The following is a 24,345-nucleotide window of genomic DNA, read 5'->3' on the forward strand; positions in this document are numbered from 1 at the left end:
CTCCCTTGCAGGGCCCAGGGGACACCGTCCCTTGCCACACTGAGGGTCTGTCACATCGTGCTGCAGTGCTCTGGGGCAGTGTCTGGGGACCCCTGTGATGGGCCGTGTCCCCCCCTTGTGCTGTGGATAATGTTTTCCCGGGGTGAAGGGCCCCTCAGCTGGGCTCCTCTGCACAGTGCAGGATGGGCAGCCACTGTGCCTATGACCAGGGCCTTTCCAACACACACCCAAAGCCTTTTTCCCCTGCCCTTGGGTGCCAGGGCCTTTATGAGCCTGGCAGCTGATAGTCCTGGGGCTGTGGTCTCTGCCCTCAAGGTGTTAAGCTTGTACTTTGTGAATGTCCCCAGCCATGAATTGTTCCTTGAGTAGTTCCATGAGTAGATCTTATCTTCATCAACGAGCAGTGTAAGGCCTCTCAGTGTGGTGGTCTTCTCTGCGCCTTTCGTAATGTAGCTTTGCTATAATAGGCAAAAGTCTTTCATGAAAATGGTTAACTCATAAACTATAATATTTCAGTCTCTGACAATGAGGAAGAGGGCGGAATGAACCAATAGGGACAGGCAGCTGGACAAACAGATGGAAAAGGCAAAAAAATAGCAGAGTACAGAGCAGAGAGGAAGGAATAAAAAGTGGGCACAGCAAGATGGATGGAGAGAGATGAAAAAATGAAAAAGCAACAGACTATTGTAATACTATGCAGCAGGAAGGGAGGAAGTAGAACACAGGGGTGGGAAGCAGTAAGATGCAGAGGGTGCGTGGGATTCAAAGCAATGGACAGGAAAATGGAGAAGAAGCGGAGACAGAATCATGCCATCCACAGGACTGAGAAGGAAGAAACTGAATCACAGGGAGCAGGACAAAGAAAGCCAGAGAAGCTTGATGGCCTGCAAGACAGAGAGGAAGGAATGAAAAAACAGGGAGCTGGAGCCAGGCAGAGAGAGATGGAGAAACTGAAAACAGCCAGGGGCAACAGGGCACAGAGAGGAGAAGGGAAAAAACAGGGATATGGAGCCAAACACAGAGATGGCAAAATAATATGATAGCAATGGGCTAACGGAGGGAGAATAAAGAATGAAAAGATAGGTGTTATAAATGAAATTAGAATTTTGACAACTAGGTCTATTGAGTTAACAGCAGTTTAATTAAAAATGAATACAATTAGTAAATTGTATAGTAATTTGGTGTAAAAGAATACAGTTTAGTAAAAGAATATAATTTAGCAAAAGAATACAATTTATATATGTAATTTTCCAGTAATTAAGCATGATTAAAGCATAAGCAAAACTGACCGGGGTACGGGGAGGGCTTCTCACCCCACCGCAGGTACGAAACCAACCGGGGTGTGGAGAGGGCTTCCCACCCTGCCTCACGTACAGAACAAAACAATTCAAACTAAACTTATATACTGTACACTTATACATATTCCTTAATGTTTCCTGCAAGTCTCTTCCTATTTCCATTTCTTTAATTTTACGTCACTATTCTTCACAGCGCATGCCTCACTTGTTGCTAGGGGGTCTTCAATCTTCTTTTGGTGGTCTTTAGATGAGGGCTTACACTCATCCTTGTTGTCCTCTGGATAACCTTACAGGGTGCACGTGCGTACTAAGTGTTGTGTTATGTAAGTAAGCATTATGTTCCACAAATTAGTCTTATATTTTATAATTTTCAGGCCCTATGCGTAAAGTCATTCCAGCTTTGTCCATCTCAAGGTCAGTTTTGTCTTGGGAACATCACTTATCTCAAAACCACATCCTGTACCTTAATTTTGACATGTAACATCTGTAAAGGGGTACATCTGCCTTATAACACTGATTCCAGTGATTGCCGCTAATAGTAACTTTCTAAATAGTTACAATTTAATTAGCAGAAATCATTTCCATTTATTACAATAGAGATAAAGACCTGACACAGCACCACCTGCACAGGAAGAACAGCACCAGCTAGGGAATGAGGAATTAAAATAGGGACAGGGAGCCCAAGGTGGGCCTCAGGGAAGGAAAGGAAGAATTAAAGATTGTGATTCAACACCAGGCTGAGAGATGAAGAGAGAAGTAATTGTAAACAGGGAGCAGGAGCTGAAAAAAGAGAGACAGAGAAAGAACACATTCCAGTACAGGACAGAGAGCAAGGATTTCAAAATGAGTTGCAGGGAGCAGAGCAAAGAGAGATGGAGAAAGAAATAGATTCATTCCATGCTACAGAGCCAAGTAGGAAAACCTTGAACAGGGACAAGCTGCTGGACAGAGAGACACAGAGATCAGAAATACACTGACAAGCTCCAGCACAGAGAGGGAAGAACTCCAAAATACTGCCTGGGAGCCAGAGACAGACAGCAAAGGAGGAAGAAACCAGTGACTATAGGGCAAATACAGGGACAGGGAACTGCTCAGAGCAAGATGGAAAAAGTAGATACAAGGGAGCCAAAGTAAAAAAAATTGCAGCGCTGAGGAAAGTAGGGAGGAGGGGGGCAGTGGAGGGGCAGGGAGGGTCCTGAGACACACAAGGGAGGAGGACTCACCACAGCTCTCCTTGGCACTGCTGGGAGAAGTTGCCATTCCAGCTGCATCTTTGTCCTCTCCTCCCTTCCTCTCCTGTAATTCCAGCTGCTGTGCTGTCCTCCACCTAAGAGAGCAGGTGAGTGTCTCAGATCTCTTATAAGATGAGGCTTCCCAGGCACATGGCTCCACTCCCATACTGCAGCTGTCCCACACTGTGGTCACACGGAGGGACCCACAAGGCACAGCCATACTCCAGTTGCCAGGACAGACTGTCACACAGCGCTAGCCAGGACATTCCAGGTCCCATAGCTGAGTTCCCCATGGTTTTGCCCCTAGAGACGAACAGGTCTCATCCTGAGCTGGTCCCTGGAGATGCACTTGCCCTCAGCTTCCAGCTTCACCTTTACACCAACTGGTCCATCACATACTCACACATCTGCACTCACTCCAGTCACTGACTACCTCCTTATTTTCCCACGCTTGTTCCTCCCCTAAATTTCTCACAATAATTTCATCCTTTCTTGTACGATCCAAATTGGCTTTTTCCCATTTTGGCTTGTACTCTTGTTCCTCCTCTCTGGACAGGTGCCTGGGAGGCATGTCCCTGCCCAGCCACCTCTGCAGCCCAAGCCGCACCAGCAAGGGACTTGAGCAGAGTCACAATTACAATTTACAATGAAGATTGTGTTTTCTTCCAGTGCCTGTGCACGGGATGAGACAGTCTGAACTGACTGCAGTTTGTAATAAATGGAATTGATAAGTGCTAACTAAATTGTAACTGTTATTAAAGTTATTATTAGAAACTATCAAGAATCAGTGTTACAAAGCAGAAATACCCCTTTACAGATGCTACATGTCAAAATTAAGGTACAGGATATAGTTTAGAAGATAAGTCAAGACTAAAATGACCTTGAAATGGACAAAATTAGAACGATTTTAGGCAGTGGGCCTAAAAATCAGTAAATATAAAACTAATTAGTAGACTAATATAACACAACGTTTAGTATGCACCCGCAAACCTGTAAGATTATCCAAAGGACAACGAGGAAGAGGAGAAGCCTTCACCAAAAGACCACCAAAAGAAGACTGAAGACCCCCTAACAACAAATGAGGCATGTGCTGTGAAGGAAAGTGATGTGAAGTCAGAAAAATCAGAAATAGGAGGAAACTTAGGGGAAACATTAATGAATATGTATAAGTGTACAGTATATAAGTTTATCTTGAAGTGCTTTGTTTTGTACATGAAGTGGGGTGAGAAGCCCTCCCCGTACCGCTGTCAGTTTTGCTTGTGCCTTAACCATCCTTAACCACTGGCCAACTGTATTCACACATATATAGAGAGAGATATATATCTGAATATATTTATTAAACTGTACTTTTTTTTACTAAATTGTATTATTTTACTAAATTGTATTCCTTTTATGTTATATTGCTATTTACTATTTTTTTGTATCCAATTTATTAAAGTATACTATTAATTAATTAGACTTGGTTGTCTGAAATTTGAAAGTCATTTATAACAAGTTATTGGGTGTTTTCAGGGCAGGCATGTCAGGTGAGAAGAGAGCCCCCACCTCTCACCAGCTGAACTTTTATCACATAGCTCAACAGTTTACACAGAACAAAGAAGCCTCAAAATTATTTGGAAAGCCTCAGGCAAGTTGTAAACGCGGCCATCAGCTAAGTAAGCAAACAGTACTGAACTGGTGGAGGGCTGTGTAAGAAATGGAAGGGGGAAAACAAGAAAACAGTGGTGCCAGGATGTTCTGCAAAATGCTATTTGAAACAGTCTGGGGAATCCAAGGCAAGAAAAGAGTTGGGTGTGGGGCAGAGAATAACTCGTAAAGTGAGCCAAAGCTGAGACCTGAAAGAATCATCTCAGGAAGTAGAATGGGGATGATAATAAGAGAAAATGAACAAGTCATGCCAGAAAGAAAGAGGGGGAGCCGGTTTGACAGCATAATTTCCAGGGTGTTTCTGCACACTTTAGCCATCCCCACAAGGAAGAACTGCTGATGTAGTCAGAGGCACCAGGGAAGCTGGGTAGTACCAACTATTTAGAGCAGGAATAGCCTCTACTTCACATAGAGCAGGGCAGCTTCACAGAATCCAGTGTAACCATGTCCTGTGCTTATACATCAGACAAGGCACATTTGTTTCAAAACCCATCTGCACCCAGTCAAGCTGCAAAGTTGCATTTAGGTGTGCAATCATTTAACACAGTTCTCCAGCTTTCATTCACATTCATTCAATTTATCCAACTCTGTTCACACTGTCCAAACCCCATACTCACAGCCCATGAGGGGTGCTGGTTTCTCCAGGATCCATGTTGCATGTAACAAAAGGGAAGATGAGCACCAACCATCACACCCTTTTGGTATCTCTTGTGTTATTGTCCACTGGCAGGGGAAAACTGCCTTGGAAATCTTGTGGAACCCAGCACTGACTGTGGTGGCATCCTTGTGCTTCAGTCTGGCTACTGCTGCCTCCCCCACACACATCTTGGAACTTCTTTGCTCATTTTCTGTGTTTCCACATTTTATGGTCTGCTCCCAGTTGAACCAACAGGAAATAGATGCTATTTGTGATGTGCTGTATCTTCCTGCCACGTCCAGCATGTCAGATGGTAGAACTTTCTGCTGACAGAATGCAGAACTTCTGGTTTGAGAAAAACAATTTATTTCTCAATTTGAGTGCCTTAAGCTGTGGGTTTGGTTATTTAACACAGACCATTCTTTTAACCTTTGTTCTGCTGTTTCTTCTGGTGCTTGCACACAGCCACTTCCATTCATACTTTGCTCATACCAGTCCATATTTCAGTTTAAACTCTCTGAAAGCTGGTTTTGCTTACTACAGAGTCAGCTGAATACCAAAGTCACGGTAAACAAGGTGTCCTGGGGTGACTTTATGATGTTTGTATCCCAAATCACCTTGTTATATTACATATTAAGTTCTGCACCTTTAAGACTGGCTCTGAGCAAAGATGGGGAAGAAGCAGCAGCACACAGTTTGTGTTCAGAAAGAGCCCTCACTGTCCCCCATCCTGCTCCTGGACTGTGCTGTCTGCAGCATGGACAGACAGAGGGACAGAGCTCTCCTTTGCTTTTAGTTAGTTTTTAGCTCGCTGAGGCAGAGAAGTTCCCCAGACTGTTTTTTTCCTTTTTTCCTGGATCTGTTCAAACCTGCTCTGGACTGAAAACCCAGCCAAACCCTGGGAGCTCACGCCTGTGGCCCACCAGGGCCTGGGCCTCGGCACTTTCCAGCACCAGAGGGACTGATAAGAGACTGAGTGAGCTGAGCTACACCCATGGAAAGGACTTTTCTGGATTTGCCATCTCTTTGAACAGCGAGAGGTTTTATTGTTTAATATTATTCCATTTCTGTTAAATAAACAGGGTTTTTTCCACTTTTCTCCAAGGAAATCTTTTCCCAGACCAGCTGGGGGAGGGGCTGCTTGAATTTCTTTTCTGGAGGGACCCCATTCAGAAGTTCTCTCCCAAATTTGCCCTAAACCAGAACAGAAGGAAATACTAGAGCTGCAAGTGGAGGACACATCAGACAGAAAGATTTAAAGGGTAGCAAGAGGTTATAGCAATCCAGCAACACTGGTTTCTAACTCTAAACAAAGGGCTTTATACTTAATGCTGAAATCACTATGAAAAAACCACCTTTTTGGGATTCCTTCATACAGCGATCCCTTTTGCCTTACCCAGTTGTGCTGTTTCATATGGTTCTGTTTAAAGTTGCTAAGGAAGTCAAGTATTTGGGCATTTGTATTTGCAAAACAAACAGGATAAATCCAGCAATGTTTCTTTGTTTGCTTTTACTCAGTTCTGAGCATAAACCCTTCTTGAATGTATTTAAGTGGAGAATAGAACATGCTTGCCAAGACTGCATTTGTAGCTTCTTTCTGCTTGCAGTGCTTCACTTTACTGCTCCATTCTGTTAATACTGTTCCACAAAGTATGCAGCAAAGCTCCTCAGGCCAGTAGTTCAGATTTCTGAGTGGATTAATGCAGAAATGTATGTTTACACTGGAATTGGCTGAAAAAACAAAAGATAAATAAATATAAGCAAATTACTGTACAGTTTGCCTGATTTATTATTATTATTATTACTACTACTATTACTATTGTTATTATTATCTACTGTATAAAGCTGGTAATATATTGCTGACTCACTATTTGAATAATTTGCTACCTTATCAGTCAGTCCTGAAACTACCTCAAGCATGGATCTGAGTTTTATTATCCTTGATGATCAGTTGAAACCTGAGAATGCTAATATCCACAGCTGGAGCATAAACTAACCCAGAACTATCAATTTACTTCTCCAAAGCTATGATGTGGCAAACTCCTCCCTCTTCTTTTCTATTTCTTTTTAGAAATAATTTCATTGCTTCAATTACCATAGGAGGGGGACAGATATGAGGAAGTATGTCCAAAGAAAAGGTTCTTATGTAGCCTTCAACAACAAAGAAAGAGCATACCACAGGCTCTAGTACCACCTTGGTCTTATTCCTGGAGCTGGTTCTCTATGACCTGAACAGTGACTGTGACTTTGTAGTTTCACATGCCTTTCAAATCAGCCATCAGCAACAGGCAACACAGGCCACTCACTTTATTTTCAAGGTTAACTTCCTGATCCAGAGGGAGCAGTTGATACTGTCCCTGAAACTTGCAGCGCCAAAAGATTTCAGTATAAAAGCCCATCTCAAATGGATTTAATCCTCAACCCTCTTTCGATTCAGTATTTGCTGTGCTTCCTCCCCATCCTACAGACCCTCCCCAGCCCTACTTCAACACTAAGAGGAGCCTGGCACTTCTGCTTTTGTCATGGTTTAACCGCAGCCAGCAGCCTGGCCCAGGCAGCCACTCACTCGCGCCCCACCAGTGGGACTGGGGAGAGAATCAGAAGGGTAAAAGCTGGAAAACTCCTAGATTGAGATAAAGACAGTGTAATAGGGAAAGCAAAGGCTGCACACACAAGCAAAGCCAATCAAGGAATTAACTCCCTGCTTCCCAAGGGCAGGCAGGTGTTCAGCCATCTCCAGGAGAGCAGGGCCCCATCACACACCACCGTGTCTTAGGAAGACAAAAGCTGTAACTCCAAATGTCCCAGCCTTCTTTCTCCCACCACCCCCCACCCCCAGCTTCCCATGCACCCCAGGCCCCTCCCCAGTATGACAGTACAAGGAGCAGAAAGACCTTGGCTCTGTGCAAGCACTGCTCAGCAATAATGAAAACATCTCTATTATCATTCCTGTGTTCAGGACAAATCCAAAACACAGCCCCACAGTAGTAACTTGAAGAAAGACCTACCCCAGCCAAAACCAGCACAGCTTTACAGCCCTGCCAGGACACTCTGCTGCAACCGGCGCTGATCAGCAGCTCACTTCCAGTCGGCAAGAAAAGTAATGGCATTGCTACATAAACATTAGAGTTATTTGTGTAGATGTTTTATCCTGCATTATATGCTTAACGCTCTGCACTAGATTCGTGTTAGTGTAGAGAGAGCAAAAGTTAGCGAGGTGAGGAAAGGTTAGGCAAGACTGCCTCATCTTAGAAGTGTTGCAGGCCAGGTTGGATGGGGCATGGAACAACCTGGTCTAGTGGATGGAGACTCTGCCCAGCGCAGGAGGGGGGAACGAGATGATCTTTAAGACCTTTCCAACCCAAACCACTCAGTGATTCCGTAATAATAACAAGGAAACCTCTCAATCCTTTCAGTCACTTCTTGCATTATTCACTTCCAGTGTGATGTTCAGCCAAGAAGACCTCGAGGCTGGTCGGATCCCTGCCCCCAGCGCGGCCCGGGCTGCTGGCCCCGCCCGTGCCTTCGGTTTCGATTCCCGTCCAGCGCGGCCGAGAGGCAGTGACGAGTCCCCGCCCCGCTCCTGCTCCTCTTCCCGCTCCCGCCCCGCTCCCGACACAGTCCCGCTCGCGGTCCGGTCTCGAGCGGAGGGGCAGAATGTGCGATCCGGCCGTGTCCAGTTTCCTCACCCAGACGCTGTGTGCCCATGGCGGGCGGCTGGGGTTGCAGGAGCTGCAGGAGAACAGCGGGCTGTCGATACTACAGCTGCAGGACACGCTGTCGGCGGCGGGCCCCCGGCAGTTCCTGGTGCTGGAGGGCGGCCTGGGGGTCCTTGCCGTGACGGACGTGCGGGTCTGTGTCCGCAAGGAGTGCGACGGCTGCGAGCGGCTGCACCTCTGCAAGCTGCACCTCATGGGCAGGTGCTACGTGAGGCCCAGGTGAGCGCGGGGGGCGCGGGCAGCCCGTGGGGACGGCCGGGGTCCCCCCAATCCCCTCACCCCCCCCACCTCTCACAACCCCCCAAACCTTCCACACCCCCCAGACACCTTCACATCCGCCCCAAACTTTCCCTTTCACCCTCCAATCCCCCCACAAACCCCCCCGCTCCTCACATACCCCAGCCCCCTCAGAGTCCCCACCTCCACCCCCCAAACTCCCTCTCTTCGCCGCTCATGGCCCCAAAACCTCCCACATCCAAGTACCGCCGGGGGTGCCGCTCCCGCCCTGCTGTCCCGGGAGGAGCGGGCAGCTACCTGCTGGGATCAGCCGCGGGGGATCCTTGCTGCGGAGGGACTCGTGCCCTGCCCCGCCAGGTCGGTAGAAGCCGACGTTTCGGGGTTTTTTGTTTCTTTCATTTTCTGTTTGTTGTTTTGTTTAAATCTACTCATCTCCGCGCCCGTCGCTCATCCCCCCCGGCATCTGAGTAAAATAGTTTACACCTTTTTCTCAGAAGGAGAAAGCAAAGTGCTGCCATGCCCTCTGGTTTCGCTCCAGAGAGTTACAAAAGTTGAGTTTTGATGTCACTGCTTGGCTTACGGCCCTGTCTTTGAGAGGCACTGTTTGATCATCCTGGGTACATCAGTCGCAGTTTCTGGAAGATGAAGGACTCATGGGATGGGCAGGCCCGGCAGCCACTCTAGCCACAGGTGGCCAAAGGTGGTGCCTAATCTAAAATAAAGGAAACCAAAGGCAAATGCAGAAGAGCAACTCAGCTTTGCCACTGCAATTACTGATGGAAGAACTTTGTAGCTTAAGACCCCAAGCCCCAGGTCTGGTGCTGATGGAGCATAAGGAACATGCATGATCCCACTGGATTCCTCTTCTGCCTCAACAAAATGGATCACTGTGCACTAAGATCTGGATAGCATGAAGGGGAAAAGCCATGTCTCTCACTCTCATCATTAGGATAATAAGATTTTTTTATTTTCTGTTACAGGCAATACAGTAAGCTCCCATGGGGTTCACTGTTGGAAATGCCTTGACGTATGTGCAGACACTCATGATGGATAACTTTGTGTGAATTAAAGTTTGCAATGAGGCAATTCCCTTCATTATGATAAACTACCTGTCCTCTCCGTAACACTAAGTATTTAAAATCACTTTAGTATGTGTTAAAAATTAATAAAGCAAAGAGTGTACCTTTCATGGGAGGGAGCTGGATTAAAATGAGAGGGCAGAAATTCTGCTAGGTGGACTTAGATCAAGACAGAGACTATTTTTTAACCGATAAAGTAAAATCTAGCCTTGCTTCCAGGTCTTGCCTTCCTTTTGTTTTAGAATCCCTGGAAAGATAAATGTATGGGCAAGCTACTTGGGTCTTTGGTTTAGTGGAATCATTGTTTTAATCCAGTTAATCCTGTTTTTAACTAATGTCTGGCAAATGGCTTTTTGCCGTTATTTTCTTTTTTCCTAAATGTCTTACTAAGCTCAGCTGTATATTTGTAGAGTGTTTCAGCCTTTGACTTGGAAGTACAGACTCAAGTGATGTAGAAGACTGTGTGACTGTTAGTGGAGTCTCAAATTGACTGTGGAAGAGCACTGGTGATGGGTCCCACCTCACAAACTCTGTAGCTTACCTGCTTTCATAGTCATTAACTGAGTGCCTACAGCATCTTGGAAGAAAGCCTTGGAAGGTTGTTTCTCAGGACCAAAGACAGCACAGTTCTGCCCTTCCTGTTTACTTGCTTACAAAGAATGTGTCCAACAGGTAGCAGGGGTCAGGGGAGAAATACCTACATAAGGGTCTCTACGGAAGGATTGCATATACACCTTGAGGTAAAACTTCACGAGGAGAGCTTCAGGAGTTAACTAGAGGCTGAAAGAGTAAAGGGATAGACTTCAGTCTGGTAAGTTGACAGGTACTTTTACTGGTTAAGTATGTCTAAACTTAAGGCTGTATCAGATCATGTATTGAAGAGCAGGACATGAGGAAGCTGTATTTTACTGCATTGAATTAATGCACAGGCTGACTATGTGTTTCCTCTCGGTTACTGATTTGCAGTACCATTTCAAATAGATGTAAAAAATCTGCAATCTCCTTCTCTAATTCATACTCATCAGACTTTGGGCTTTGTAAGTGGCACCACTGACTTCATTATTCTAGCTTAATTGCTTCTTTAATCAAAACTCGTAAGTTAAACTTACCGGGGTTTTGATTTTTTAATTTTTTTTAAATAAAACTTCAAATTACTGAAGATAGAAAAAAATAGAAAATAGAAAAATGTGTTGTTTTAAGCTTCACTGTCACTTCTGTTTTGTGCAGACTCTTGTGTGTATCTTTACTTGCTGTCCCAAGGGCAACAACCTTTTATGTTCACAAAATGAAGGCTGTTGCAACTTCCGGCATGGTTGGTGTACGCCTTTAAAATTAACTTTCCCTCCAGCTGTTCAGGTGTCACGATCCGCTAATACAAGCGAGAGTCGTGTGAGGTTCATTTGATCTCAGAGTGCAAAAAGACACAAAGGGATATCAGTTTAAATCACAACAATGGTGTACCTTTATTTTAGTGCCACCAACAGGGGTTATGTGATAGACTAGACGGTGAGAGAGAGAGAGGGAGGGAGGGAGAAAGAAAACAGAGAGAAGGGGGAGGTTAACGGACGAGACGGGGTCACCAGGATCTTCTTCCAAGGGGAGATCTTGAAGAAGTGAACTTAGAAAGTCACTTTTATAGTTTGTTTCAAAAGTGAGGGGCAGCTGGCCAAGAGGAGGGGAAATTCCTAGGCTATTGTGATGAGACCCCTTCCTCTGGGAAGCAGGTGTAAGGTACAGAACAGGCCACTCCTTACAAGTCCCTGCTCAGCAGCAGGAACGAAGGCAGTGCACCATGGCAGCACAGCAAGTACACCTGCAAACAATCACTTGGCAAGCATCCACCTTAACCAGGCCAGAACCCCTGTACAAAGTCCCTTAGGGTCTTTAGGGTCCTGGCCTCTGTTCTTGCGACAGTTTTGAGGCAAATGAGGGAAACTTTGGACCATTTCTTACATTAGGTCATGTGACTTGACTTGGATCTTCCTTGACTTGCATCTTGGAGGCAAAGAATGCTTGGGGTCTGGCTGCATTGATGTTTAAAATGAGGAGGATAGGGTCACAGCACTTCACAGAGGAGTTCTGCTGTTTGGTCCATTCTCTGGCTAATTACAGACACCAAATAAATGTTCACAGAGACTCCCACCAAGCCACCTTTCTCTCAAGTTGCACATTATCTGAGGTTCTTTTTTACATGAACTTGACTAAAGGAATAAACATTGATATTTCTGTGTATTTTCTTGCAGCTCTTGTAAGTACTCGCATGACATCATGAATGTGGAGAACAAAAAAGTTCTAAAAAAACATAATTTGTCTGGCCTCAGTGAGAATGAGCTGCAAGTCCTGCTTCTCCAAAACGATGCATTCTTCCTCCCTGATGTAAGTTGTACTGAAGTCTTAAGAGAATGTTTTGGTTCATTAGGAATGGGAGAGGGCAAGAGAGAATGTGGAGTTCTGATCTTAACATCCAGCTGTTAAGATATGAAACAGGATTAGTCAGAATGAAGGAGGAATGAGAATGGCAATGTGAAACAACATTAACCCAGACTGTGAAAGGGCTGTGTACTTAAAATAATAAAAAAACCCACTCCCACAGCAGTAAAACTGTTTAATAAGTACCCAGAGACATGCATCTGGTGAAGGCCCTGTCATCTGTGATGTGTCTGGAGCAGACCTGCCCTCTGATAGCAGGAGGTGGGAAGCAAGGCTACAGCTTGTCTTGTGTGCTGTTTCTGTTATCCCAACAGCATGGCTATAAAGCTGCTCAAAACAAGCAAACTAAAATGTCAGCAGCTTGACCAGAGGTGTAAAAAGGGTGAGATAAGCAAGAGAGAGTTGAAAGATCACAATAACTGTACATGCTTACAGGGTGAAAGGTATGACCAAAACCCAATTTGTTGCTTCTTCTCTATTAGATGATGAAGACTAGGAAGTGAGTGCTCCCTTCCTCTTCCAGTCCATATAGGCCTGCACAGGCCTACACCCATTTTGGTGCTTGAGGGTATAAGAGATGAGAAGAATCTGTGAGAAGATGACCAAATTACTGCAGTCAGTTTTGTTTCAAATATGGCCCTTCCAAAGTGCATGGAGTTTTTGTACTCTGTCTTTCTACAAAGGAACCTTTGACCATATTGTATGCTATTCACTGGTTTTGTTAAATTTGGTTGAACATTCTGATTCAGCATGTGTGTATAAGGGCAATACTATCTTCAATGTTTGGCTGTTTAAAGTCAGTCATACCCTGTTCTGACTGCAGCTGCTCCTGGTTAAGAAATTACCAAAGTATTGCCTTTGTCTTTGGAAGGTTATAATCTCCACAGATTTGTTGATGCAACAGTTCTGTTGTTTCTTTGTTCTATGCTGTGAAAATACTAGTCTTTGCCAAAATACAATTTTTTTATGGTGTAGAGTTTTAAAGTATGTTTTATTGGCAGACTGAAGGAGCATGGTGGTGATAAGCAAGGAGAATTACTAATTGTTCCCAGTAATGAGCAAATAGTTGCAACTATTCTTGGTATTAGCCTTAAGTGCTTACTAGAAATCTGTTCAGCCCTCACCCCTGCAGGCATCATTAATTACCTGTAATTTAGGAGCACTTTAACTCCTATCAGTATTTAGTAAAATAGCAAAACCAAGAGAAAACTGTGATCAGTGCAGGCCATTCATAAACCTGAGAGCTTGGAGGTGGGATGTAAAAGCCGATTTGGCTCTCCTGCTTAGATACACTGACTGCTTGTGTGTGTGAAGACATGGCATGTAGGAAGCTCTCAAGCAAGAGGACACTTCGGTGTTCTGTGACCTGAACTGGGGTTCAGAGTAAGAAAAATGCAACAGCACCAAAACATCAGGGATTTTCACACGTTCCTTCATCTTCTCTCTGGTTCTCCTGGTTGGTTGGTTGGTTGGTTGGTTGGTTGGTTTGGAGTGTGTGCGCTTGTGTGTTCGTTTGTTTTTTGGTTGGTTTTTGTTTCTGTTTCTTGGCAGATGCAAGGGGACAGTGTGCTTTCTTGATGTAGCTAAATAGTGAATACCCTATTTTCATAGTTTAAGCCCTGATAAGTACCATGCAGCCACTTGCTCTCTCTCACCCTGGTGGGATGGGGAGGAGAATTGGAAAAGGGGTAAAACTTACGGGTTGAGATAAGGATACTCAAATAATCTAAATAGAATAAAATATACTAATAATAACTGCAATGAGAGGAAGTGAGAGATTAATATCTCTATATTATAGATATTTATATGTTATATTAATAAAGTATAAAACCCAAGAGAAACAAGTAATTCCCAGTACAGTTGCTCCCTACCCACTGACTGATGCCCAGCCCATCATCCCTGAGCAGTGGTTGGTGGATCCTGGGAAGAGGGGTTTGGAGGGGACCTGTGAGAGTCCCAGTGTGATATTGGGGCTCTCTGCCAGACAGCTGTGTTTGTTCTCCTCAAGGAAGCTTTCTTGTTACAGGCTGCTCCCAGAGAAAAAACTGTTACTGTGGTGCTTAGTGGTCAATGTGAAGGAGCTTTTGGTCTGTGATTTGTTCTCTGGTCTGATTCTCTGTGTACTTCTTTTTTAGTGACTAGAGGAATAAAGAAGTGCATTGATTTTTCCATATGTACTCTAATCTCAAAGCATTCTTACCATTTTATAAGCTCAAATCTTCAATGCAGGATGAACTTTACAAATAGGAAATTGTAACTCATTTGACACTGTACATATTTTTATGGAGATACTTATTCTTTGTTGTTTATTATGCTCTAGGAGTTTTTTAAATAGAATAACTGTAAACCAATCTGATTTTATGCAACTGTCTTGCATTCATTTTTGGCACTCCTAACTTTGTTGGGTTGGCTTTTCTTGGAAACAAAACATGATCAACTTCAAAACTGAAAATGCATGAGTCAGCTTAAAATACCTGATCCACTATGCAAGAAATCTGTCTAGATTAAAGAAGTCACAGTAAACACATGTCTTCTAATCACCATTTTTCTGCAGTTAAAGCTGCATGCCTGTAGGACGAAGAAAACTTCTAATGTGCTTTTCCATTTCCTATTGTATCCTCCCCACTTTTAGACCTGCTCCTTGTACAACAAAAAAGGTCACCACTGCAAGCAGCAAAACAACTGCAACAAGCTTCATGTTTGTCGACACTTTCTTCATGGGAAATGTAAATTTCCTCGGTGCATAATGTCCCATAACCTCTTGGATGGCCACACATTGAGAGTGTTGGAAACCGGAGGCATTGACGCGAAGATAGCTTCAAACTTCCAGGCTATATATGATTACAAGCATATTGAATTCAACAGGGAACCGAGGAAGGGGTATGGTAAGTTGCAAGAAATAGTGGTCTTAAACATGATTTTGAGTTTGATAGAGGTAGAAACTGTTCTTGCTTGACTTCCCAGCTAAACCCCATTGTCCTTTTGGTGCTTTCAGTACTCAACTACAGACCATTAAATGATCATTGGAAAAAGCCAGCAAAAGAACCAAAGACAACTTTGCAAACAGTGCAAACCATGCTGCATGTGCCACCTTCCGAAGGTAAATACCTAGGTAGTAGTACCAACCATTTCCTTGTGGAATCAGCTTTTTTATTTCTCCTCTTGCAATATATACACATTTTTTCCCTCTCTGCTATTACGCGCTTGCAAGAATGGAGTAAGCCGTAGCACAGTCATGTGGGAGAGAGAACTGCACTTTCATTGCCTAAAGTACTTAATTCAAAACAGCAACTGAGTGACTGGCAATAACTGACTAGCTAGGGTTTGTAACTGTAATTGCACCTCTGTTGTATCAGCAGTGGAGTGCAGTGGAAAATTACTAGTGTGATGGACATAATTTCCCACAAAGATTGGGATATTGCCAGCTAGCTGAGCTTCTGGCCCAGCAGTGCTGTTCATTCAGTCTTTTCATGCAGGTCCCAGTAGCACCATACCTGCTCAGAACCAAGACCAGTTGCCAACAGGAGCAGGAGATAAAGATAAAGGTATGGATTGTTTCTCACCCTCCAGTCTTGAAACCAGTGGTTTTCACTGGTATTTGATTTCACACAGCCTGGCAGCTCCCTGTGGTAGTTGAGTGCAGCTTGCCTTACTGTGTGCTGAAATCCATGGTACCAGATGGCCAGCAGAGCAGTGTTGGAATTTCTGACCAAGCATTGTGCAGCACTCTGTACTGTCCTGGACACATTTTTTCCTTCCTAGGAGGGTGACAGAATTTTATCTGTGTGTGCAGTATCTTTCATTGCCTTCTGTCTGTAGGCAATTAATACAGCTTTGTGAGGAGAGGTGTTGTCTTGATATACCTTCCAGTGAGTGAATGGCAACTTATAAATCTCCTGTTACTCTGGGTAGAAGGACCTTGGCTTTAAAGCTTGTCAGAGTCCAGTACTCTCTGAACTGGTTTTTTTAGATATTCCACACATGGATGGTGTAATGTTTCATATCAAATTACAAGTGTGATGGACATAACTTTCACAAAGATTGGGATATTGCCAGCTAGCTGGGGTTCTGGCCCAGCAGTGCTGTTCATTCAGTCTTTTCATGCAGGTCCCAGTAGCACTGTACCTGCTCAGAACCAAGACCAGTTGCCAACAGGAGCAGGAAATAAAGATAAAGGTATGATTTTTTCCAACCGTCTGGTCTTGAGATGAGCTTATCTAAAAAGAGCTGATGTCATGCAGGTGTTGTGTCTCAGCCACTTGATCACTTCCCCCTGATCCCCAGGGGGAAGAGAAAAGAAAGAATAAAGGCAAAAAAACTTGGGTCAAAATGGGGAGGGAGGGAAAAATTCCCGAAATAGTAAGTGGAAGAGGAAAACCAAGCAAAAGAACACTTCTTCTTTGCCTACAAAGGCAGTCATTCATTGCATCCCACATGCAGGCTAGCCAGTTTCCTAGCAAAAGGTAGCTAACCCTACTAAAACACCCTCTTCTTCTGTTACTGAGCTTTATGTTATATAGTGTGGGATGTTTGGTGAGTTTGGGTCCTGTGCCCACTTGTGTCCCCTCCCAAGCTATTGTACAGCCTGATTCTATTAACTCTGGGGGCAGGATGAAAAACTGAGGCCTTGATGTATGTCAGTGTTCAGCAGAAGCTGGGGCATGAGTGTGTTAACAGCCTTGTTTTGGTCAAAAATCTAAAACAGCATCTTACTGGTTGCTGTGAAGAAAATTATATCTTATTCTAGCCATGTCCAGTACAGTGACATTTCTGATGTAGCAAAGTGATGCAAAGTGCACTGGAAACCAAATACAGATATTGACTTACAAAGCGTAGCAATTACAGTGCACAGTTCAATCACAATAATAATGGGATTCCCATTGCATATCTGTATAATACATTCACTGTCTCAATATTTACTCACTGGGTGTCCCCAGTCCGTAGGGAAGTTGAAGCCTGTTGCTGTTTTCAAAATTCTTTGGTTGGTTGTTTAGGTTTAATACCTCTGCATGGGGCTGAGCCCTGTGTTCACTCCCCCTATGTTTGTCTGGCTGACTCAGAAACATTTCTACCCCAAATCAGTCTGTTCAGCTGACATTGCTGTTTATGCACCCTCTGGTCCCCTTGGTGCGGAGACAAAGCCAGCTTCACTGCAAAAACCATGGTCATTCACACCCTCAGTTGTTCTGAGCTTCCTGACACTGCCCTTGCCCTTCCTCACTGAGACTTCTTCCCAGTGTCAGGGTTTATTGTTCAGTCACAAAGCCCTGACTTTTGTGTTTGGGGTGTATGGGGGATAGTCAGATTCGGAAAGTGCTTGACTTTGCTACTGCAGTCAAATCCTTGTTATTTCTGGGATGAAGTACCAAATGCAGGATCTTCCTCTTAGAGCAAATACGGACTGCTTTGTTCTTTGCTGTAGGTAAAAAGGACAGTTCCTCTGATGAAGCTTCAAAGGACAAGAAAAAAGATAACTGTGATGAGATCTGTTTATTCTATGTCTGGAAGTACTGCAAAAACAAGGGTAAGCTTTATGAAAAGTAATGTTGTTGAAGAGTTGTCTGCAGGGCACTCCTGCTCAATGGTTTGGGCCAGTGGTGACAATTGTGCCTTCTCAATAGTTTATTTTCTTTCCAGGTCATTAATAAACACAGTCAGAATTACAAACGTAACCAGAGAAAAGCCAAATGGCATACTTAAACCCTTTCTCCTCTGGATAATCCAGTCTATTTCAGCCCTTTTGATGGGGGCAGGCTTTGGGTACCTTTCTGTGGCAAAGCCCTTTAATTGTGTAGTGTTACCCTTTCTGTAGCTAGAAGATCAAGTTATGAGTTGACTTTATGCTGTCATCATTGACAGCTCATAAATGTATACCACCCATTATTCCTGGTGTATCTATCCTATGTACATCAGATAATAGTCATATTCTCCCTCATTAAGTCCTTTGAAAAGTGATCTGAGGTGTTAAAATTAAAACATCTTAAAAAAACACAGTGGTTGTATCAGCTAAGTTAAAGATAAATCTAGTCTACTGTCTTTTTGGTGGCCAGAACAGAGGTCTGAGGGAAGAACATAAGTAATTGTATTTGGGAGCTGTCTCTGAGCAGTAATTTAACTCCCAGGTTTGGCTCTTTTCCTTTATTATGAGGAGGTACCATGACATTTCCTTTCCCTGATCTTGTCCAGTCAGTTTTTAAAGTACTGCTATTCCTCTGACCTCTTGGTCTTGACAGACCTTGTATAATGTGAATGGTGTACCTGGGCAAACTGTTAAGGTCAGGCTCAAACCAGCCTTACTGTGGCCACCAGATAACTAAACTCAAGTAACGGTTGGAATATTAGCATGCTTTATTTGCCACAAGGGGCTAGAAAGTTGAAAGATGTTTGGTCCATACTTGGATGTGGAGTGTCAGAAGAAAACCCTTCAGGCCTTGGCAACCACCCTGTGATTTCTAAGGGACTAAGGAAGAGAGAACCAAATATATCAGTGTTTAAGTGATGTGTAGACTAGACTTTTTACAGCTGAGATACATGGTTGTGTGACACATAACATGCACTTCCTGTGGCACTGCTCTCCCAGCTGCCAGTGTTGTGTCTCAGCAAAGGGAAGGTTCTGGTGTCTTTCAAATACATTTGGCAGTGTATATATAATGTTGTTTTTCTTGGTAAGACTACAGAAACACACTTCCCTTTTCAGCACTCTGTCTTCACTGCTTATACCAAAGCCCAGGAGAGAAAGCCTCAAGATGTAAAAGATGCTGGTTCTATTCTGTTTTTTTTCTTGTCTTGCTCTTTGTGTTGTTGACTGCAGAGTTCTTGACTATGTCTGATTTTGTTACAGATAAATGCAAATCTGTTCATTACCGTTTGCCATATAAATGGGAGATACATGATGGGTTGGACTGGCATGAACTTCCCATGATGGAGGAAATTGAAAAGGCATATTGTGACCCAAAGAACAGCAGGTGTAGTAATGCTGTACTCTTTGTTTGGAGTACCGTGAATTGAGCCTGTGTAGGAAAACTTGTGTTTTCTTCCTAAAGATGTCTGACTTCTCAGTTTCTGATTACTGAGCTTCTTAGAAGCTGGGAGGATGTAAAAATGAGAAATTTTCCTTTTGAAAAAGCAAAGTAAGAGAGATTGCATGAAAATCCCACTCCAGTTTTGTCTTCTAAAAATAACAAAACTGTATCCTGCATTTAAAACTCTGTACAAGGTAAAAAGCCACTGGAATACAGTGAAATTACTAGTATTTGAGATCAGTAATCAGTGTATTTACAGTAACAAAGTTGGGCCTTTTGACAAGATTTCAGAGCTGGTCCTTCTCTAGGGCTATTTCTTTCATACTACAACTAGTATCATATAACAATAACAATAATAGTGGTCTATTATGTGCCTAGAGACATTTTATCAAATGTCCTTTGTGTAAGCAACCCATCTATTTTTTCCTCTTTTTTATTTCTATTTTAAGAGTGTGTTTTTCTTTTAACTCCTTTGTAAAAATTTCCACTCAAAGCCACCTGGATTCATAGGGCACCCCAATTCCATTCACAAAATGGTATTCTAGTTTTGGCCCATGCCTCTTAAGGCACCAGATATTTTGATTTGCAGTTTTCTGTAGATCACAAGCAATATTCTCAAGAGGAGGCTGCCATCAAAGTCTTCCTGCCTGGGAGTTAACTTTTCAAGCTTCACAGGAGTAAGAGCCCAGGTGGCTCCAGTGATGAATGCAGTTTACAGAACTCACAGCTGTGGTTGCTGTGATTGCATCTTTTGTAACCACAGAAAAATAGCAAAGTTGATAGGCTGCTGGTGTTTGCTGGCAAATTCAGTCACAGACTTTGCATGTTCTGCTTTTGTACTGACAAAGACTGTAACCACGCTTAGTTATCACAGAAGTTCCTTTTGTCACAGTGTACTTGGAGCCTGATACTGTCTGTAAAGCTGGCACTGCCACATGTGATTGAGGTGGCATTTGGTGTATCACAGGCCAGAGTTCACTTCTGAAGCTGGGCAATGGTTTTCAGAGGTGCCGTGTGCTGTGGGAAATAAATACTCTCATTTCAGATCTAATTAAATTTGGTTACATTATATTAAAGAAAATGGCACCAGCTTAAACTGGGGATTAGAGGATAAAATATGCACTGCTAACTATAATAAACCTGAGTTTGTCCTTACAGCTTGCCAAGTAGGAACATAAATTTCCAGACAATGACCTGCTCTTCTTCTTTGGTTCGACGCCTCTCTACACCATCATCAGTCACAAAACCAACATTCGTACTGACCACACAGTGGATTTGGTACTGGAAGAACAACCAAGACAAGTGGATTGAATATGGAGAACAGGTGAGTTCATATCCTGTGCTTTGAGTCACTTCTGCAGGAATATATGGAGCCTCTCTGCATCATTTCCCCTTTTCTCAACAGGATTAATTAAGTGAATCCTTGTGCTTGAATTTTACAGCACTGATTAAGGCAGTGAAGCTGTATGTGTTCATAACAGACATGATAAAATGCTGACAGGGTGGAGGGAAGAGAGCTCCCTTTTGGAGTTGTCTGTGGCTCCTACAGAGATTTAACATATAGACACTGTCCTTAAGATACATGCTAAGTAGTTGCCTCTTTTCTAAGCATTGCCCTGCTTCCTTAGACATGTAAGGGTTGCTCTGCTCTCTCAGATCAAGTGCAGTCTTTTTCCACGTATGTCCAAGTCCTCTGATGAGAAAGTAATCTATCTGAAAAATGCAGGAAAATAAATCTGTATAGAATCTCACCTTCCACCAAGGCAGATGAATATACCCCATATGGTTTTACAGTATAGCATCACAAATGGTAGAACACAATGATCCAGGGACTTGGAAAATTGCACAGGGAAAGGTGTTGGATAGAGCACAGTTTAAAAGACTCAGAGTAATTTCTAAGAGTACTCAGCCTCAAGGATTCACCCTGAGAGGTGTCCCAGGTGCAAGAGAGATCACAGCTGTGCAGCTGCTCCTTAGCAGGAGCAGGAAGAGCTTGCAAGGAGCTCATTCAGGCTTTCCTATCTGTGGAATGAAGTGGTTGGCTCATAGTTAAATCACAAGCAAAGTAAAAGGTGAGCATGAGACTCCTTATGCCTGCAACTTTTTTTTTCCTTGACAAGTTAGTCTTGGAAGAACCACCTGCTATTCATGCATTAATTACATCATCAGTGTTTGTTTCCAAGCTCATATACACCAATGCTCAGCATGTCACCCAGTTCCTTTGTGGGTTTTCAGATAGCAGGTTGTAACTAGAAAAGTTCTTGGCCTAGGCCTTTGCTTCCTTTTGAGCCTGAACCAAACTAACTCTGGTTTGGTAAGGAGTCAAATGATCACACCCGGTGGCAGCTCAGCCCCACCCCCTCCCCTGCCCTGGGACTAAGGAGAGAGTGAGAAAGCTCATGAGATGAGATAAAGGCTAAAAGATAAAGAGTGTGTGCCCAAGCAAAGCAAAACAAGGACTTCATTTCCACTTCCTTTGGACAGGCAGGTGCTCAGCCCAGGAAAGCTGGGCTGCATCACAGGTCACAGTGACTTGGGAAAACAAACACCATCGATCCAAATGTCTCCCCCTTCCTTCTCCCCCCAGCTTTATATGCTGGAGTGACACTGTATGGTCTGAGATGTCCCTGTGGCCAGTTGGGGTCAGCTGTTCTGGATGTGTATCCTCCCAATGCCTTGTGCTCTCCAGTCCCATCACTAGTGGGGTGGGAGAGGAGTAGAATCCTTGGCTCTGTGCATGCCTAAACTAAATAATAACTAAAACATCCCTGTGTTATCAGCACTATTCCAGCACAAATCCAATACACAGCTGCTACCAGCTACTTGGAAGAAATTTAACTCTACCCCAGCCAAAACCAGCACTTGTTACAGGAGTTTAAATGGGATAAATGTGTGTCCATCATTACTATTTATGTATTTGTGTTTATGTTACAAATATTCAGTACTCAGCCTCAGGCCACCATAGTTCTGGGTAGATTCCTCGTCCTTCTACTATTGGCCTCTTCTTTCCCTCTACTCCAGCTAGTTATCCAGGGTTTAGGCCTGGCCATACTTCTCATTCTATGTCTTTTTTTCTCTTCTCCCCACAAAGGAAGAAGAGAACAGTGTGACCTCACCATCTTCTGCTATTATTGAGAATTTGTATCAAGCAGATCCATGTGCCACTGTACGTTTCCCAGCTGGCGAACATCAATATGAACTCAATTTTAAAGGTAGTAATTTTAAAGGTTCTCATCTACAACTATGCAGTGCTTTATAGTCTTACAAAGTCTCCCAGCTTTTAGAAGCTATGACTTCCTTTCCTGACACCACCAGTTTCCCTTACTTGAAGTGAAGTTGTGATGGCCCAGAGGCCCTTACAAAAGTAACCTTGCCCCCTTATTCCTTGACACTCCCCAGACTCACATCTGACCAGAAGTCATAGTCTTCACATAAAGTCATATGAACCGTAAGTCTGTCGATGGTAAAAAATATGAGTTAGGCATCTTTGTGCTGCTGTAGTAAAGAGCATGAGTGGCTTGAGGGAGCAAGCACAGGCATAGTGCAGATAGGCACAGGTTCAATCACAGAGTTACAGGAAAGACAGGAATCTTATACAGCCTTTGTGCAAATATTCCACAGCAAGTAGAACTGACAGTGAATATGCAGTTTTCATTAAAGAATGACTGATGATGACAAGATGACCCCATCTTGTAGACTGATTCATGGTTTTTTGTCTTGCTCTTTTTTCTCCTCAAGAAATGACTCAGACAAACACTGCTTTTAAAACTCGAAGACAGGTCTGCAGGCGACCAAAATTTGTGTCTTCTGAAGATGTGCATAAGATAAAGACAGGGTAAGTGCTCTTTAAGTTGGTTTTTCATATTTCAGAAATAATTACAAGGCAGAATGGCTCCTAGTGCCAGCAGTGGTTGTACAAAGAACACAGGTGCTGCTGGTGAAAGCCTATCCATGGGGCTGAGCAACAGAAGCTGTATCACAAACTGTAGTCTTGGTGCATCACCTGCTGCCTGGGGTACACGTTACTTCAGGTACTTCGGCCATAGCTGTTACTTCAAAAAGCAAGTGCAAGAGGCCTGTGGTGGTTGAATGGCAGCTTGCAGGGCCCACCTTACGGACTGAGGCTCTTTCCCAGTTTCTTTGTGATTTATTTTGTTAATTTTGAAATACAGGAATTGGCCAAAGGGAATGCTCCAAATCTGAGTGTTTGGAGCAGTACTAGAATTACTAACACTTCATTTTCTGTCTGTTTGCAAGCAGCCAAGGTGATTCTTCTATTCCAAATCAGACCTGTCCTAGTCACTGGGATGCATCTGCACTGCCTGAATTGGGATACAAGGTATTTTTTTTTTCTCCTTCTTGTAATTCTCATGGAAAGGCACAGTTCAGAGCTTAACTGAATCAACTGTAACTGCATAGATGCTAAAAAGAGATAGGTGTAATTTCTTGCGTGGGTATACTAAAGATCTAAGTGATCTCCTAAGGAAGGGCTTATGAAACAGGTGCCAAATTGCCTTGAACTTCAACTGCATTATAGGTGTTAATCTACATACTGAAAACTCACCAAACCAAAAACTCAAAACTCCAAATACCAAACCCAAAACTCACCAAATTCAAGACAGGAAGAGTAAGTTTTAATTGGAGATCCAGGAAAGGAAGTCTATATCCTCCAGTACTGTCACATATATCACATATCTGAGCACAGACCTTGGCCTCAAGAAATGGCAGAAATAAAGATCTACAACCATAAAATAAAAAAAAAAATATTGCAGTGATATCTTCCACAAAACAAACCCAACCCTTGTCAACCCAAAGTCTATGTTCTTATTTGATCTACCAAGACCAAAATGTGTGGGTGTAGACCAAAATGTGTGTTAAGATTACTAGGTCCTGCAGTCCTGGAAGAGCAGCACAGTTTGTGGAAGTACTACAAGACTCTAGAAAAAAAGACTTCTTCATGTTACACTTGCCCTTTGTGTAGTGGTTTTGACCTTGCTTTAGGAACAGAGGCGTAAGAGGTTTACTTTGTCAGCTGTGTCACAGA

The 24,345-nt window shown here is 43.4% G+C and overlaps 1 protein-coding gene and 1 long non-coding RNA gene across 5 annotated transcripts in view; one reads left to right on the forward strand and one right to left on the reverse strand.

Moving 5' to 3' along the window:
- On the reverse strand, positions 1–8,737 carry LOC147653783 (uncharacterized). The gene is made up of 4 exons (XR_015285927.1): positions 7,823–8,737; positions 4,795–6,545; positions 2,522–2,625; positions 1–458 (listed from the first exon to the last, which is right to left on the reverse strand). It is a non-coding gene; the product is annotated as an uncharacterized LOC147653783 (long non-coding RNA).
- The window catches only part of LOC111923394 (protein mono-ADP-ribosyltransferase PARP12-like), a 25,359-nt gene continuing 8,733 nt past the window's right edge, over positions 7,720–24,345 (forward strand). Inside the window, exons 1-13 of one of the 4 annotated variants that reach the window (XM_086885901.1) lie at positions 7,720–7,914; positions 8,257–8,752; positions 12,093–12,225; positions 14,912–15,164; positions 15,275–15,379; positions 15,756–15,824; positions 16,387–16,455; positions 17,702–17,803; positions 19,121–19,244; positions 20,460–20,625; positions 22,393–22,513; positions 23,040–23,136; positions 23,562–23,640. In XM_086885901.1, the coding sequence (XP_086742027.1) occupies positions 8,472–8,752; positions 12,093–12,225; positions 14,912–15,164; positions 15,275–15,379; positions 15,756–15,824; positions 16,387–16,455; positions 17,702–17,803; positions 19,121–19,244; positions 20,460–20,625; positions 22,393–22,513; positions 23,040–23,136; positions 23,562–23,640 (1,599 nt within the window). In that variant the 5' untranslated portion in view covers positions 7,720–7,914; positions 8,257–8,471. Of the gene's footprint in view, positions 7,915–8,256; positions 10,661–12,092; positions 12,226–14,911; positions 15,165–15,274; positions 15,380–15,755; positions 15,825–16,386; positions 16,456–17,701; positions 17,804–19,120; positions 19,245–20,459; positions 20,626–22,392; positions 22,514–23,039; positions 23,137–23,558; positions 23,641–24,345 lie in introns of those variants that run through there. The other 3 variants (XM_086885899.1, XM_086885898.1, XM_086885900.1) reach the window with 3 other exon arrangements.

This window comes from Cyanistes caeruleus, chromosome 4, assembly GCF_971803275.1.
Source record: "Cyanistes caeruleus chromosome 4, bCyaCae1.hap1.1, whole genome shotgun sequence".
In the NCBI taxonomy this organism is placed as follows: Eukaryota; Metazoa; Chordata; class Aves; order Passeriformes; family Paridae; genus Cyanistes; species Cyanistes caeruleus.